Source organism: Urocitellus parryii, chromosome 3 (assembly GCF_045843805.1).
Source record: "Urocitellus parryii isolate mUroPar1 chromosome 3, mUroPar1.hap1, whole genome shotgun sequence".
Taxonomy (NCBI): domain Eukaryota; kingdom Metazoa; phylum Chordata; class Mammalia; order Rodentia; family Sciuridae; genus Urocitellus; species Urocitellus parryii.
The window spans coordinates 103,066,548-103,084,225 of record NC_135533.1 but is presented as its reverse complement, the minus strand read 5'-3'; the positions used below and the strand labels follow the sequence as shown (position 1 = coordinate 103,084,225).

Sequence of the window (17,678 nt, the reverse complement as noted above, 5' to 3'; positions counted from 1 at the left end):
TCCTTTTGCATTTGTGAAACCCCTTTCTGGCAGCAGACATGGAGTTGTCCTATTGCCACCTTCCCACAGGACTATCTTCCCCCTTTTGAATGTCATAGCAGCAAGATATTGAGAAATATTGGTCCATCTGAGGAAAGCAATGTGTAGCTCAGTTTTTAACCAGAGTCCATCTCCCACATTTTAGCATAGGCACTGGAAGTGGAGTTTTAGAGTAAGAACTTTGTCCTGGAGATATTTTTGAATGAAGACAATTCTATTTGTTATCTTAATCTGTGCCTAGAGAGAGGAAATAAGAGAAGCGATTGCAAATCTGTGTTGAGCAGGGCCATTCCTGGGTCAGCTCATGAAAGCTTGTTTCAGAGACTTGTCTAAGGGAGGTTGAATAGCCCAGTACAGAAGCCACTTTCAGCTCCATCTTGGCTGATGCACAGACCCAAGTCCCCAGCTGCTCAGAAGCAGAATTGTCAAAGGAAACTTTAAGATAGTTCTTTACACACACACAAAAAAGCCCTAGCCTCCCTCCTTGAGGTTCATGGTTTAGAGCTGCACATTCCTTCTTGAGCACTGTTTCCACCTGGACGTACCTGACAGAGGAGAGGCTTTAGAGTGCACCTAGAGGCCATGCTGGCTGGTTTTGAACTGGCCCAAATGAGTCCTTGGTTTCTAGGGCAAATTGTCTTCAAATGCCAGGCCAGAAGGGTGGAGGTCAGGGCCATTAAGCTCCTAGGCTGCCTTCCCCAGGTGAAAGGGAACAACTGGCTTCACCTGGCACAACTTTCCATGAGCTTTATGCAGTGACGTACATTGTTGTCCGTGTGTAATAGAATAGCAAGCTTATCTTGCAAGTTGAACAGAAGCATTGCTGCTCTGGGAGGCTCAGAGCCTTGTGAACTCTGAGTTTCTAGGCTGTGAGTAGACTGTAGATGCCAGAAAAGTGTGTCTGAGTCCCCAGTGCAGGCTGCAGGTAGGTTGTGTTGGATGGAATTGTTTCCCATCACTACTCTGTGTCATCTGCATAGAAGCTTTGGGTCAGTGACATGGCTTCCTTTCCCTGGGAGAGGATCAGGATCAGTCACTTGTCTGTGGCCCTAGGACTTCCTTTCTATCACTAATGCCCATGGCTACCATCAATCCCTTGATTGCTTTAGGGGTACCCTCCTGTGACTGTACTGAGTGCCATGTCAGGTCCTGGGGCCAGCCTTCCCTTATGCCCTCTTTGAACTGCCACAGATGCATGTTGAGGGTCAAATCCATACCCCTCACTGGGTCAAGTGTACTATCCTTCCTGGCCTGTAATTTTGTGTCCTGTGAAGGCCCAGAGAATGAGAACCAGGGCTACCATGCTCCCAATCCAGGGACTGTCATGGGAATAGGATTTACAGGTACAGCATTTTACTTTCTTTCATCCTCATGCAGTTTGAGGGAGGAAAAAAGAGCATGCACTGTGCTCCTTTTACCCATAAGAAAGGGGGGGGGGTCCTACAGCTAACTTAAAAATGCACTTTGTATTCTTAGCTCAAATCTGAACTCTGGGGGAATCTTCTTTGGGTGTGAATTTTGAGACTATCATAACGTGAAACATTATCATCTTCACAGCTTGCATAAGATTTCCCCAGATGCCCAATTATAAGAATCCCCAGGAAGAGATTTTTTTTTTAAAGCAACAAATTCGAGCCCCATTCTATTCCTCCACCCCAATATAAGCAGAATCAGATTTAATCAAGAGCAAGGACCATGGTCATCTGTGGAATAAATGTCTGTAGTGTTTCTGGTGTGAACATCTAGAAAGCATTAGAACATTTATTGTTGTTGCTATGATTAGGGTATACTCCCCTCCAGAATTTCTCATTGTGATGATTCAAACGACCATGGTAGGGCCACCCTCTGCCTGGAGTCACCACAGATGTGTGGTCATCAGAGCTCTTGGTCTGGGGCACCAGGGAGATATCTGGCAGGCTCCCTCAGAGCTCAGCTGTGTCTGTCCTGGCACTGCAGGGTTAGCCCTAGTGTTTCCTCACTCACAAGCTCTTCTGGAAAGAGTATACTGGCTTCTGTGAGCTGTGTGCTTCAGGGGCTGCTGCCTGGTTCACCCTGAGAGTCTTAGGGTGCCCCTGGGTTTTCAATCTGTCTGCATCAGCCCTGGTGTCTGCCCCTAGCACTGCTAAACAGCAATGAAAATTTTAAAATCAAGTTTTAATCAAGGGTCTCTGTGCTTCAGTATGACAGAAGTCCCCCTATAGTCACTTGCTCTCTCCTTACAGGCCCCTCCAGTGATGATTCCCTGGGCGGAAGACTCCGGAAACTGAGCCTTGGACAGTATGATAATGATGCTGGAAGCCAACTGTCCTTCTCCAAGTGTGGATGGGGAAAGGCCGGCATGGACTCAGCCTCAAGCCTGGAGCCGTTTCCCTCTCCAGCAGATATCAAAGAGGTGTGTGCTGGGCCCCCTCCCCGACTCAGTTTCTTCCTACTGACTTTCTGTCCTAGGGCTCAGGACAACAGCTATGCTTAGCCCCTGAACGCAGCTACATAAACCTCTTGTACCCACTTCTCTCCTATCTCACAGTCACCATTCTTCAGCTTCAAGGCAGGTGGTTTGATTGGGTGCACAGGTGTGTGGTCAGACACCCTGGCTGGGGATCCTTATACACCCAGAGATGACTACGTGCAGGCTGCCTCACACAGGTCACCTGAGCCTCTGCATTCTGATGTGTAGAGTGGCCGCCGGTATGAAGCCCGTAGGTGGGTTGAGAGAGCTGGAGATAGGACAGTCATGGCCTTGGCTGGACTCCATAGGTGGACAGCACAGCAGACTTCTGGGCCGCCACACAGGTCCCCGAATGTTTCATCTAGAACCTTTAGGATTATGTCTCCAAGAGGCTCCACCAATAGGAGCATCTCCCGTCTCTTCTGGAAAGTATAGTCAAGGCTTCTGATCAGAATCAGAGTAGGTCAGGTCAGCCAGCCCAAATGATAACCCTCCTTATTTCTTCTCCAATGGGAAAAAGTTGAAACCTACAGAATATTCAGGAAGAAAAGGTCATTTGTAGTCTTAATTCACAAACAAAACCTATTTGGATATTTGGAATATTTCTTCCCAGTCATTTTTCTGGGCTGTGTGTTTAGCTTGTTGTGTAGTTTTACTTATCTATGGATGTACCCTAGTTAAAAGGATTAACTTTCAGTCAGCGCCACAATGCACATTTCCCCCTTGCTATTGCAGACTCTATCAACTTCTTCAATATGCTGTATGATACTGTATTAATACGATGGACCATAAGATGCTTGACTGTTCTATTAAACACGAATGCTTTTCCCCATTTCTATGGCTGCAGGGGGGATGCTGGTTTCCTTCTCTTGTCCCCTCTCTCAGATGAGGATTTGGATCCACCAACCATCCCGGAGGGCTGCAGCTATGTGCAGAGGCACTTTGCCCTGACTCCCCATTCTTATATTCTCCTTCCCATGCCAATTTCAGACGATGATCACTGCATATCCCCCAGACCTCGACATGATCGACGGTAGGATTTTAAATACCAAGGAGTCCGTATGTTCGACCCCAGCATTCCCCGTGTCTCCAGAAACACCATATGGTAAGAAAGAAGCACATTAGCTGTGTACAACTTGCCACCACAAGGAAGAGAGTGACATGCCCCTGCTGTGCTCTCTTTTCCAGTGAAAACACCTCCACGCTACCCTCCATTCAGCCCACCTGAGCCTCAGACGAGCAGTCCGGCCAGTCTGCACAAAGGAGGACGGGGTAAGAATTCTCCCTGCTTTGGGTGTTGGAGAATGAGGCAGCTATGGGTACCATGTTCACGAGTGCCATTTCTCGAAAGACAGCTCTTGGGTAGAGCTATTGTCATTGAGGTCAAATCTAAAAAGCGTGCATGACGATGGGTCTTACCAGGGAAGGTCTTGGGCTGTGGTTATAAATGCTCTCTTGGGTATGGCAACAATACAACATCAGATTGCTTCCTGGCATCCTGCAGGAGTGCTCCTGTTCAACACTCCCATCCTCCACTGAAGCATGGTCAGGTGGGTCTATGGGCAGTTTAGCATGGGTGCTTTAATCTTAATGGGTGCTGGCTTTACTGGCCAGCATGGATTTGGAAAGAAGAAGCCAGAATGCCCGTCCTCCTTTCTGGAGAAAGTTGGTCCTAGCAAAGAGGAAGGTCTCTGCCTGCATTCTCCTGCATGGAAATCTCTAGATGCTGTTGCCCCTGCTTCCTGTCTATGCACACCTTTCATGGCTGCTTTTGGTCCTTTCTCCAGGGTCTCCCTGGTTGACCTTCAGTATTCTGTGTTGTGTTCATCTGCACAGCTGGCCCATGGAGGAACCATCTGTGGGACAGGCCTTAAGGGTGCCTACTCAGCACTCCTCTTAGGCGGATGTTAACCAGGTGCTTTGGGAGCCCAGGATGGGGCAAAGTTGGGCAGGAAGAGAGAGAGGATGTTACCTAGAGTTTCATACACATTTAAAAGTTGCCTCTCTCTCCGTGACTTTAGATTGTTTATGAAGCTGCTTTTCTACCCTGGTGAGGGTAAGCAAGGGGCCTTTTTCATGGATATTGGACATATTGTTTGGGAATGAGGACAATTAAATTATACTTAATTCTAGCCCCATACCCAGGAGCAGCTGTAGCAATGATAGCTGGTTCTCCTTTCCCTCTTTGTCCAGAAGAAACCAAGTCCCTGTTTAATTTAATGAAAGGGCAATGCTTCTGTCATCCACAGTATATAGCAATTAAACTATCTCAGCAGGCATGACTGAAATTTAATGTAAGAAAAAGTGTTCACAGCATTGCTTCATTTCTGCTTCATTATATGTGTATTACACTCAGATGAGTGGGGGTGGCTGTTTAAATATGCATTTGAGTGCATTGGACTCACACATGTAAGGTCACACATGTATCCTTTTTTATGTTTATAATTTAGGTAGATGTCAAGAGAGGAGCATTCTCTTCTACCCCACATAGTCCCTTCTCATTGAGTCAACCACACTTGATCCCTAAATTGAACTTATATAGTGAATTTGAACTAGAACCCACAGCTCTCTGGCCTGAATTATTTCCTGCAGCACCAAGACCAGATTCATTCAAAATGCACAGATGACTAGCAGTGGAAAGTGAGTCATGAACTTGAGAAAAGAAGACATTAGAAAAAGCTTTCAAGTTCACTAGCAGCTCATGATCTTCTGGAATCATTCTTTGAGCATTAAGAGAATTTTGAGTCTCCACTAAACTCAAGAAAGGCCTAGGAAACAGGAAATGCCTCGGAGCTGACAGCTATATGCCAACTTGATTGTTTTCTGCCTAAAGATGAGAAGTGTTTCTCCTCATGTGAGCAGGATGGAGCCCTGCACACCATGTGGTGGATTTCAGCACAGCCCATGCATCTATGCAAATATTCACTGGGAAGAAGTGGGCTTTGCTTTTTAAATATAGAACCAGACACCATAAGAGTAATGAATCTTCTGAATTTTTTACTCAAAAGTTTCCAGGAAAGGTTGACTTCATATTAGTTCCCAAGAAGTACAGAGACTCATAACTTTGGCTAAATGGATGCTTTGGTCCTTGAGCCCCTGAGCTTGCCTGAGAATATCACCTACTCTGCAAAGTCAAACAGAGTCATTAGACTCCACTGAAAAGGATTAAGTACAGGACTTTCCCTCTGTTTTTTATAAGATGCTTTGCTTTAATTTGTAAATGGTATAAGGTTACTCTTCATGTTATCCTCATTTTACAGATAAGAAAACTGACATAAAGGAGTTGAGAAAATTGTCTGAGCCATGTAACTAGGCAGTGGTAAAGCCTGAATCCAGACCAGTCAGCTTGACCAGTGAGTCAGCCACTGACAGATGTCATGACTGAAAGGGCACATGGCAGATCTTAGTCATGGATGACTATGACTCAAATACTTGGTGAACGCTATGAACCTCCTCCTCTGTTCTAATCCCTACCATTCTAACCACTGTGTGGTCCTCATGTAATATCCTCTCTATGTCTATAGTAACGCCTGGTCATGTATCATTTACAGCTAAACAGTGATGTGCGTATAAATGAAGTTCCAGTCTTAATTAATGGTGAAGAAATCTTCTGAGGAATGTGTCTTAGGAAATTTAGTTGTTGTGTGAACATCATAGAGTGTACCACACAAACCAAGATGGCTATGACATTGCTAGTCAATATAATCCTAGAGTCACCATTGTATTTGCAGTTCACTATTAACTGAAATGTTATTAGGCAGCACGTGATTTTTTTTTTTTAAATATCATTGATGGGAGCTGTGCTTCCTGCAGGGCAAACTAGACTTACTTTTTCCTATTCTTTCTATTAAGTACAGCTGAAAATCTCAGCCAACATATAAAAAAAAAATAAAAAACAACAACTGAAAGGTAAGGAGGAAAATGTTGACTAGCCAGGAACGTTGGGTAAGTGACCCAGAGTAGACATGCAGAGCATATCTTTAACTATAATGGAATTAAACCAGAAATCAGGAAAGGAAGTAATATGAAAATCTTTTTTTTAACATTTTAATATTTTTTTAATAATTTTTTTTTATAAAAATGAACAAAAATTATAAATCCAAAATTAGGAAAGAGAATATTTAAAATGATAAAAGTGCTGCAAATATTACAGACACAACCCGATATAAAAAGGGAAAATATATATTGATTAGTTACCTGACTCAATCCTAAAATATACATTTTAAGTTATTGGTTTAATTAACATTTGTGACAAAAATAAATATTTTTAGATGGGGCATACATTAGAGTAATTCAAACACATTTTTAAAAAATACATAGAAATGAAGTAATATCCTTATGAATATTCCATGGGTCAAAGAAGAAGGAAGTCTCAAGGGAATATACAAAAACATGTTGAATTGAATAAAAACAAAAGTAAAACATCAAAATTTATGGGATATAGCCAAAGCAGTGCAGGGAGGAAAATTTATAGTAGTACCTATATACATTGCAAAAGAGAGTCTGAAATGAATAGTTGAAACTCTTGTTTCCAATGCCTAGAAAAAGCAGAGCAGAGTAAACTCAAGGAAGGAGATATTCAAAGCAAGCAGAAATGAATAACACTGAAAAGAGAAACAATAGAGAAAATAAGTGAGAGAAAGAAAAAGTTGATAGGAACTAGAGTAGCTAAAACAATTTTGAAGAATTAACGGGAAGGGAGGACCATTCCTAATTTGAAGGCTTAGATTGCTATTGTGGTCAAGACTGGTGTTGGTGAAGGCACAGACACATAGATCAGTGGAACTGGATGGAGAACCCACAGATAGATCCACACCAAGTATGCCCACCTGATTTCGACAGAGGAGCAAAGGCAAGTTGTTAGAGCAGAGGCCACCTTCCAACAAAGGTGCCAGGGCAATTGAACACCCTCAGACGAGGTGTTGAACCTCAAGTGGATGTCAGTTGATGCTGAAACTAACTTGAAAAGGATCTTTGACTTAAATCCAAAAAAAAGTAAAACTATAACATTTTTAGAAAAAAGTAAGAGAAAACCTTTGGGATCCAGGGTTAGATTAAAGAGAGAGAGAGAGAGAGTGACTTGACATCAAAAGCATGAGCCATAAAAAGAAGAACTGATAAACTAGACTTCATCAGAATTGAAAACTTGTGCTATGGTATGTGCTTTGAAGAGGATAAAAAGACAAAGTATAGACTGGGAGGAAATATTTTCAAATCATCTAAGAAAGGAATAACATCTAAAATACATAAAGTGCTCTCACCACTCAAAAGGAAAAAAAGTAAACAAGTGGACAAGAGACATAAAGAGACACATCACCAAAAAAGATGCATAGGCGGCAATTGAGCTCATGAAAAGATGCTCCGTGTCTTTATCTATTAGAGGAATACAATTTTTTTTCTTTTTTTTTTTTTGCACTGGGGATTGAACCCAGGGGTGCTTAATCACTGAGCCACATCGCCAGCCCTTTTTATGTTTCGAGACAGGGTCTTGCTGAGTTGCTTAGGTCCTCACTAAATTGTTGAGGCTGGCCTTAAACTTTCGATCTTCCTGCCTCAGCCTCCTGATCAGCTGGGATTATAGGTTTGTATCATCACAACCATACCAGGTGAGGAATGGAAATTAAAGCCACAATGAGTCCTCTCTACACGCCTATCTAAACATCGAAAATAAAAATAGTGACAACAGCAATTGCTCATGAGGATGTAGAGAAACAATCCTTCAGATACTGCTGGTGGGAATGCTAAACCTTGCAATCAATTTGGAGAAGAGTTGGGCAGTTTCTTAAAAAAAACCAAAAACTAAATAGGCACCTACCATATGACCCAAGTGATTGCATTCCTGGACATTTATCCCAGAGAAATAGATTTATGTTCACATAAAAGCCTGTTCACCTGAGGAAGTTTGGAGTTGTGGCTCAGTAGTAGAGTGCTTGCCTCGCATTTAGAGGTCACTGGGTTCGATCCTCAGCACCACATAAAAATAAAATAAAGGGATTGTGTCCATCTACAACTGAAATAATGTTTTTAAGAAACCTGTTCACAAATATTTATAGTAGCTTTATTTAAATAGCCCAAGTGGGGAAACAATCTAGATGTTCTTCAATAAGTGAGTGATTAAACAGATGGTAGTACATCACTACTGTGGAATACTGCTCAGCAGGCAAAAGGAATTACTGATACACACATCTACCTGGATGGCTCTCCAGAGAATGAGGCTGATTGAGAAGAGCCTATACCAAAAGCTGATGCAGTGAATGATCTCAGCTATATTGCATTTTTTTCCCATAGCCAAAATTATAGAAATGGAGAACAGATTAATTTTTTTAGTAAGGGTTAAGCAGGGCAGGGGAGGAGGAAAAATGGGAGTAACTGAAAGGGTAGCAGGAGGTATCCTTGTGGTGCTGGAACATTCTGTGACTCCACTAACTCAACATTATCATCCAAGTGTAATTTTACAGGTTGCTAGTGTTGGGGGGGGTCTGGATTAAGAGTACAGAGTATCCCTGTGTAACGGCTTACAGCTGCCCGTGAATCCACAGTGATTTCAAAATTTAAAAAGTTTAATTAAAGCATGTCGGGTGAGTGTCGTTGACAGAACTGGCAGTGAGCTGCCAGTAGTGGGAGCTGGGTCAAGGCCACCAGGAGGCTGGGCCATTTTGCCTACTTCTGTTTTGTTTGGAATTTTCTATAATTAAAAAGTTAAAATGTGAAAAAAAAAAATCCTTGGTGTTAGATACACCTCACTGTTGCCCACACCTGTATACTGAGCACTCTCATTCCCTGGTGCTCTGCTGGGCCAGCAGGAGCCCCGAGGAGCCCTGCCCTATGGAAGTGTAGCCAGCAGAGCAGCCGCAGAGGGATCCCAGGATCCCTGCACAGGGCCCAGGCTCCAGGGAGGAAACTGGAAGACTAGGTCAGTGGATCTTCACTGTCTGTTTGTTAGGAGGTCTGAGATACTTAAAGGATGAGTAGGGTTAACTAGGAATTCAAGGCAGGGGGAGAGAGTGTTTGGGATGGTGAGGTAGCGGGTTCGGAGACCAGGACATGCTGGTGCAGCTCTATGGCAGGTACAGCCCAGGACATGCTGGTGATCTGGGAGGGACCTGCAGGGGAGTGGTGGTGGGACCCAAACCTGAGGAAGTTTGGCCAGACCAGTGCTTTTTTGCAGGCCCCAGAAGGCAGTGGTGGGATGGCCATAAATGTGAGGTCAGCACCAAGCCTCCAGGAGGCAGAATGGTGGTGTGAATGGGCAGTCAAGTTTCAGAGGGTAGACCAAAGTGGTTTCATAATAGATGAGAGGAAGTCTGAATATTGGATATTTATTTGGTGCAACCTACTGCCTTAATGAAATGGATTTAGGCATGGTGGTTGATTTGGTTGCTATTGTCGTTATGGTGTGAATTATGTTCCGACTTCTTGTTAGCTCATATGCAGTTAGCATAATGCTGTCTACATAAAATTCCCTCCTGCATCTTAGTAAGCAAACAGAAAGCAACCGAAGCATCCTCTAGATTTATTAATAGCTAGGTGAATTAAAGAAGCCTTTATTGAATAATAGGAAAACAGTAAGTAAGGGGGAAGAGTGCCCAAGCCAGGGCCTGCCAGCACCTGCTGGGCAGAGAGCCAATTTTAGAATGCTAGGGACTTTGTGAGCCAGTGGACATCTCCTGAGCAGCCTGAGGTCTGCCAGTGCAGGTGTATTTTCACCAGAGTATTTGGCAAGTGCTGCAAATTAACTTTCTCCTTGCCTCAAGCTTCTCTATTACCCAGAACAGTAGAAATTAATTGTACCACCATTTTTTTTTTTTTCTGTTAGGCTATAAGTTAACTGGTGGTGAAGATCTAAATGACCATTGCACTTTGACAGATTGTCTTCATCAGAATTTGAGTCCCATCTCTAGGCCTTGTCATCACAACACGCCACACTGCCCCCCAGCAGACAGGGAAGCCAGGGAAGTGCAGACAAGATGATGTCTGGTGATTCCTGTCCTGATGATCATCTCTTCCTGGTCAAAATCCAGATACACGCACATCTTGGCTCTGATTCTTCTTAACAGAATGATTTCAGTCAGGTCTCGGGCCCTCTCTGAGCTTTGGTATCATTTTCTGTACAAAAGAGTAAGCAATTCCTACTAAACCTGGTTCCTGTGGAGAGCTGACCAGAACATGTAGCCCAGGTACCTGTTCAGACCTGATGGACGTTCAGGAAACATTTTGTATAAAATCATAATAACATAAGCAGAGAAAGGAAAGGTGATGTCATAAGCTGTGGAAAACCAGTGATGGTCATAGTGTAGACAGTAGCACAGTGTATGTTTAAGTCTATGTTCTGCTGCTATAATAATATTACAGACTGGGTAATTGTTTTAGAAATTTATTTGGCTTGCAGTTCTAGAATCTGGGAAGTCCTAGATGGAGGAGCCACTTCTGGTGAGGAACTTCTCATTGGGTCATGATATGACAGAAGGCATCAAATGGAGGGAGGGAGAGAGAGACAGAGAAAAAGAGAGGGGAGATGGAAGATGTTGAGTTCTACCTTTTATTAGGAACTCACTCCTGAGAAAACAGTGCTCATCCATTCATGAGGTCAGAGCCCCATGGCCTAAACACATCTTAAAGGACCTACTCCTCAACACTATTGTATCAGGATTATTTCCAACACACAAACTTTGAGGGGCACATTCAGACCCTAGAAGAGAACATGAGTTGGTGACAGAGAAGCACTCTCGAGCCCCCTCCCTCGGTGGGTGAGAGCCAGGGAAACCTGCTCTTTCCAGGCACAGGGCCCTTATATACTGGCTCTGCCTCAAGTGCTCATCTTTAAATGACTGCACCTACTCCAGGAAAGTGATGGGTATTTAAGTACTGACTCACATAATTAATATTTCAATGGGAATTCAGATGGGACTTAATTCTTCCGGGAGTGTGTTGTGATTTAAAAAAATGTTGTGTTCATGGGAAAGTTGGGAGACAGGTACTGGGGATGGCAGTGGGAAGGTATCTGGGGCTGTATGTCCAGGGTCCTGTGAGGGACACTTTGGGCTTCTCAAGGGCAGGGATCTACCAGGTCTTCCACCTGGAACCCTCCAGCATGAGCCTTCAGTGTACCTATCTTTTGAACACATTACCAGCCCAGCCAGTGTACTCCAGAAATGTGTGCTGGGGGACGATATCCCCAAATTCCTTGAAGTTGCAGATGAGAGCCCCCAAAACAAATGTTTTTCTTGAAAATGAAAACATTTGTAAGAATTTGAGTAAAGGACTCATTTAATCTGTCTTTGCATGGGTAAAATTGAGGAAATTTTGAACTTTAAGATGTAAATTATTATTGTTTCTTATCTGATACTTAGCTATTATATTTTCAAATAAATGAAAAGAAACAAAACCATAATAAAATATTTCATGAAAGACATGTTAGTTTTTGATATATCTCAGCTTCCAAACTATTCCAAAAATAGTTTGTGGGTTTTTTGTTGTTGTTGTAGTTTTGTTTTGTTTTTTAAGATGAGATAAAATTAGCCACTTTAAAGTGAACAATTAATTGGCATTTAGTATACTCATAATGTTGTACACCGTTACTCCTGTATAATTCTGGAACATTCTTGTCACATAACCGTTTTACAAGTGCTATTTTAAATGCTTTTGAGGACTTTTGCCTTCCGCGAAAGTGATTAACAGTTAATGTTTGCCTACGTCAAGATAGTACCTTTTATGTTTTGTTAATTTTATTTTGTGTCCTGTTGTTCTGGAGAGTAGAGTTGGGTCATTTTGGGACCTGGTTTCTGATCATGTTGTCTCTTCTCAACTGTGGACCAGAGGCTTTGAGAGGGCTTGTAGGAGGTATATCAGTCCGTTTGCATGTTCTTGGGTTGACAGAGAACATGGAAGGATTTCAGAACTGGCTCAAGAGAGGGGACATGGTTTCTGTTAGTGCTGTTTGAACTCCTTGGATTTCAGTACGTTTCAAAGGGCAAAAAAAAATGGACAATGTTTGCCAGAAAGAGGAAGAAAAGGAGGATCCAAGAATATCTTGAGAGACAGGGATAGAGACAGAGACACAGTGAGTGAAATGGAAGGAGAAAAGATAGAGGAAGATAGAGTATTTCCAGGCAATTCTTTACTTTGTTTAAAAAAGGGTTATCATCTTTTAAAGATTGACAGATGACAGAATGCTTCCACTAATCTTTCCCTTTTCTTCCTGTTCCCGGCTCTCTTTTCTTTTGAATTTTTATGAACTTTTAATGAGAATGTTTATAATGGGGATAAAGCATGTACTGAACGTGGACCCCATGTATTTTTTATGGAGACCCATGATTGCTTTGAATGCACATGATTATTTACATATACGATTTGTAAATAGGCAGAGGAATGCAGTGTCTGTTTACATGCCTGTGATAGAGTCTGCTTTCCCTTTGGTGCTAAAGCATGCATCCTGTTGAGTGGTGACCCTCAAGTAACAGGCATGTGAATTAGCAAATGTTGCACCACTCCCCAGCCCGGATGAAGAACATGAAAAAAGAAAAGCAGACTGCTTCTAAATATATTTAAAAGCAAACATCAGGGAAGGGTTCATGGAGTCAGAGTAAAGTGCCAGCCTGTGAATGTGCCTTTAGGAGTCTGTTGAAAAGAAAACATTCAGAAAAACCCAAGGAGTTGGCATCCTTTGCTTAACACCCATCACAGAGCAGTCCAGTTTGGAAGATCCCCACATGAGATGCAAGACTTTTTGACCATGCCAACTGTGTATTTATTTGCTTGCTTTTGGCTTAGGAATCTTTGTTTTTCTAATTTTATTTCTCATCTCACTTCATTACCCAATTCCAGTGGACTATTCTTGAACATCAGCCTATAAAAGTTATTATGATATACTGCCAACCGAAGTTTTGCACTTATCATATTTCCCAGCCCTACCGAATGCTCCTGGGCTACAGATGGCTCTGTGTCTCTGATCTTGCATTAGTTGCATATCTTCTTCAAACACCTTTTAAATTTAAGCAAAATAAGAATGTGTGTACTATGCATGGTATTGGGGGAACACTCTCAGAAGTGAGAAAATTTCAGCCTCAGTATGATGGTGCACCAGAAATATGTCTTGGGAATTTGTTTTTTAATTCAAAATGCGTTTCTTTGTTGAAGCATTTCCAGAGCCCCATTGTGTATCAACATCATGTTCTGTCCCTGGACTGGATGAGTGGGTTTATATCCTGAGCCTGGGGCACATCATACATAGGGCATGCCCCTTCTGAGATAGCCTGTGGCCAGTGTAGAACTCAGAATCCATTGTACACCCAGCCAAATCTGGGGCCTGTGCCTATCTCCCCTCAGCTCTGAGCTGTACAGGGCAGTGCTCCAGATGGGATAACACAAGGGTGGCTTGGATACAAGTGGGTGTGAAGCTGGCCCGGGCATAGGACCTGTTTGTGTGCCCCTTGCATGTCTCATGACCCCGTCCCCAGGCCCTGCTCTCTCATGCACCTCTCCCAATTCTGTCCCCTATGACATTGTTGGCCAGCTGCCAGTAAAATGCCCTGGAGTTTTCTCTAAAACCTGTTGCTATCATCCTCTCAAAACGCCCCACTGGACCGGACACACTTGGAGGAGTGGGCATGGTGAGACGTGAAGAAAGGGTGTATGGCTGGAGTTGTTGAGAGATCCACAGATTCTAACATTTTAGTTTGTCCCTCACTATTTGTTACTGGGCAGGACCTACTGGGTTAGAGCCCTCCAGGTCTTAATAGAAATACCTAGTGTCCCCAGATTAGGATTCCTCCTCAAAAGAGGGACACATTGGCCTGACCATACCAATTAGGTAAAGAAGCCATTCTTTTTAACTCCTGTCATCTTTTAGTTTGCAGTTGTCCTTCTGTATTTATGGGGATTGGTTCCCAGGACCCCCTGTGGATCAACATCTGTGGATGCTCTGGTTCCTTCTATAAAATGCTATGGCATCTGCTTAGAACCTATATTTACCCTCCCATATCTTTTTTTCTTTCTTTCTTTTTTTTTTTTTCAATTTGTTCTAGAGATTGATCCCAAGGATGCTCTACCACTGGCTACATCCCCAGCCCTGTTTATTTATTTATTTATTTTTTATTTTGAGACAATGTCTTGCTAAGTTGCCCAGGCTGGCTTCAAACTTTTGATCTTCTTTCCTTTGCCTCCTGAGTCCCTGGGATTATGAGAGCGCCAGGTCCCTACCATATTTTTTAAGTCATCCCTAGTCTTCTAATATCTAATACAATGTAAGTATTATGTAAATATTCATACTATATGGCTTAGGAATAATGATTAGATAAAAAGTCTCTGTAAGTTCATCACAGATGCAATTAAAAAATATTTTTTCTCCATAGTTGTTTGGCGTGGAACCTGAGGATTTGGAGGAGTCAAGTACATACATATATAGCATGTTACGTAGCACATGGATGGACACGTATACATGTGCTCATAATTATACCTAGAGTTAGGCATTGTCACTTTATGAACACTTCTGATGAACCATGCACTTTTACGTATATGCATATGTAAGAAAGGGAAAAATGAGTAAGTTTTCAAAAATCCAAAGGCAGGCAAATGCAAATGAGAATTTCTTTATTTGGAAAAAACATTTCTATGCAGAATCATGATTGCATCCCAGCATCTAGCACAGAGAATGTCCTGGATAAAAATTAGTTATATTTTCCTTTCTTTTTTTTTGAGGGCAGGATACTATGAATTGACCCAGAGGTGCTTAATGACTGAGCTGTATTCCCAGCCAGTTTTATATTTTATTTTGAGGAAGAGTCTTGCTGAGTTGCTGTGAACTTGCAAGCCTCCTATCTCATCCTCCTGTGCCATGTGCCACTGCAATGGGCTAATGAGTTAATTTTTCCAAAGACTGAATGGAATGAGGAAGATGACCTTTCCATTCTAGGGAGCTGAGTTCATCAGCCCTGCAAGAGGCCTGAGCCTGAAGCTTGTGAAAGAAGGGACCCAGATGGTTGGGTGGCCTTATACTGGCACCCTTGTTTGTAAGGGTGCAGCTGCACTTGCCAATTGTGGGACTGCTATCTTTCCCTGGGAGGCTGATTTGTGCTGGATCTCAGGATTTTGCTACCTTTCCATGAGTGTTCTGGCTGGTGCAAAGCAGAGGTTTGAAGCATATAGATCTCTTGAAGTTGGTAGCAGAGTTTCTGGGTTACCCGCACCCCACCCCCAGTGTCTGTCACCAACAGAATTGCCACCTCCTGGAAATGAACCTTGAAATAACCCTAGTCCCTAGTGCTATAGCCAAGGAGAGAAAGAAGGCAAGGGGAGGTGGTGGGGAGTGTTCAGCAGATTCCCAGGAAGTTTTTAAATGTCTGCCAGGTGAAGGGGACTGGGGTGAGATCCGTTACAGGAACCCACTGTGGCCAGGAGGAAAGCCTGAGCAGGCAGTGACGGGTGGGATGTACAGTTGGAAAGTCCACTGGGCTTTCTTGGGCAGGGATGAAGTGAAGGGCCTGGTGAGGGGCAGATCACCCCATCCAGGGGAGTGGGATCAGCGTGGTCCTTTCTGCCTGAGACTCCAAGGCCTCCATGCCCTCTGACCCAGGAGGGGCAGGTATTAGGGTGTGGCTAGTGAGTTCTGTTGCTTGTCCCTCGGATGACAGCGGTGTCTGAGCCAGCCATGAAGCTGTGATGGGAAATCGCAGGAGCTTAAAGAGGGGAGGAGGAAAGAGAGGGAAAAGAAGTGGAAAGGAAGCAAACTGCAGCCGTGGAGCGAGGCGGGGCCACGTCTGGAGGCACTGACTGGGCAGGCCGCCCGCAACAGCCCGCGGCAGCCCAACAATCCCGGGATTCTTTCCTCAGACCAGCTCTCCCGCCGCCCTCTGAATGGGCCTCTTTGGAGGTGGCTGCCCCGCCTCCCTCCCTGACTCCCCCGGGACAGGCCGGAACACGGCGCCCTGCCTGGGTGGGTGGGGGACGCCGCTGGGGCTGGGACTGTGGAAGACACTCACCACATAGGGCCGCTGGGGACAGATTCTACAGAGTGCCTGCAATAAAGCCCCTGTCTTCAGGCCCTTCCATGGACTGACCTGGCCCCCAGGTGCCCAGGTAAGCCCGACAGTGGAACTTTGGGGTGGCTAATTCCTGTTCAGCCCCTGCTCCTCGGTCCTCTCCAGTGCTCCTGCACCTCTGGCCACCTCCAGTTGCTGAAACCTGACCTGGGGTATGGGGGACGGGTGGGGAGGAGGATAAGGTAGGATGCAGAAAGCAAGAGGTCAGGAAGCCTGGATAGGGCTTGGGAAGAGAACTATCTGGTCCTGTTGTCCCCTAAACACTTGATGACAGCTCTCAAGTCCTCAGGGCTTTGGGACAAAATGCCCCAGCCCTTCAGCCGGGAGGGTTTTTCCTTCTAGGGGAAAGGGTGCTTTTGTCTTTGCTGAGATTCACTGCAGTGAACAAAAGCCTGGTTTACAGATGTGCCGCTTTTCCGGAGCGGGGACTGCTTCCCAGCAAGGCACATTCTTCTGCGGAAGCAGATAAGTGAGCCTGCCTCATTCCAGGGCTGTCACTGTCCACCCCCCAGCGCCTGAGGGATTTGATGGGGGCTGCCCCTGGCAGGCACCGTCAGAGACCCAGGAGGCCGGCTCCTGGAAGATCAGAGATTGGACCACAGCTTCTTCAGAGAAGCAGTTGTTTCTGCTACAGGCTGAAAGCAAGCATTAGGAACAGATGCTGGGGTTTAAAATGAGATTTACTGTTGTCCTTACTATGGTTGGCGCAATCAAAACCAATATTTCTAAACAAGTCTCTGCCTTTGAAACAAAACGTGCATTCATTGAAGGAATCAGTTCAGATGTTGTTAACAGAACCTCCTGCCTGAAGGTCTTCTGTTTCCTTCACTGCTCTCTTCCCTCCAGGGACTGAGGTCCAGAAGTCTCCAGGCTCTCTGAGTGGCAGGGACAGGGTGGGTGGGACCTGTGTAGCCTCCTGGGCATCTGTTCTGTCTTCTTGCGTGGCTGGTTTGTGGATTCAGCTGGTCCTGTGGGCTGACACAGCGCTGTGTGTGTATTTCAGCCTGTGTGTATATTTCTGCCGGCAGGATGGGGAGAATTAAGAGAGAGAAAAACCCAGAACTCTACCCTGTGAGAAAAACTCAGCAGTAGGTCTGAGACAAGCCCGGGCGGGTCAGGGTCCACCCCGTTCTTCCTGGCTGGAAGTCTTTGTG

At 44.3% G+C, this 17,678-nt stretch overlaps 1 protein-coding gene across 1 annotated transcript in view; it reads left to right on the top strand.

Moving 5' to 3' along the window:
- The window catches only part of Tns3 (tensin 3), a 211,586-nt gene that overhangs the window by 149,672 nt on the left and 44,236 nt on the right, over positions 1–17,678 (top strand). Inside the window, exons 18-20 of the mRNA XM_026399471.2 lie at positions 2,262–2,431; positions 3,479–3,593; positions 3,677–3,760. Coding sequence (XP_026255256.2) covers positions 2,262–2,431; positions 3,479–3,593; positions 3,677–3,760 — 369 coding nt within the window. The remainder of the gene's footprint in view (positions 1–2,261; positions 2,432–3,478; positions 3,594–3,676; positions 3,761–17,678) is intronic.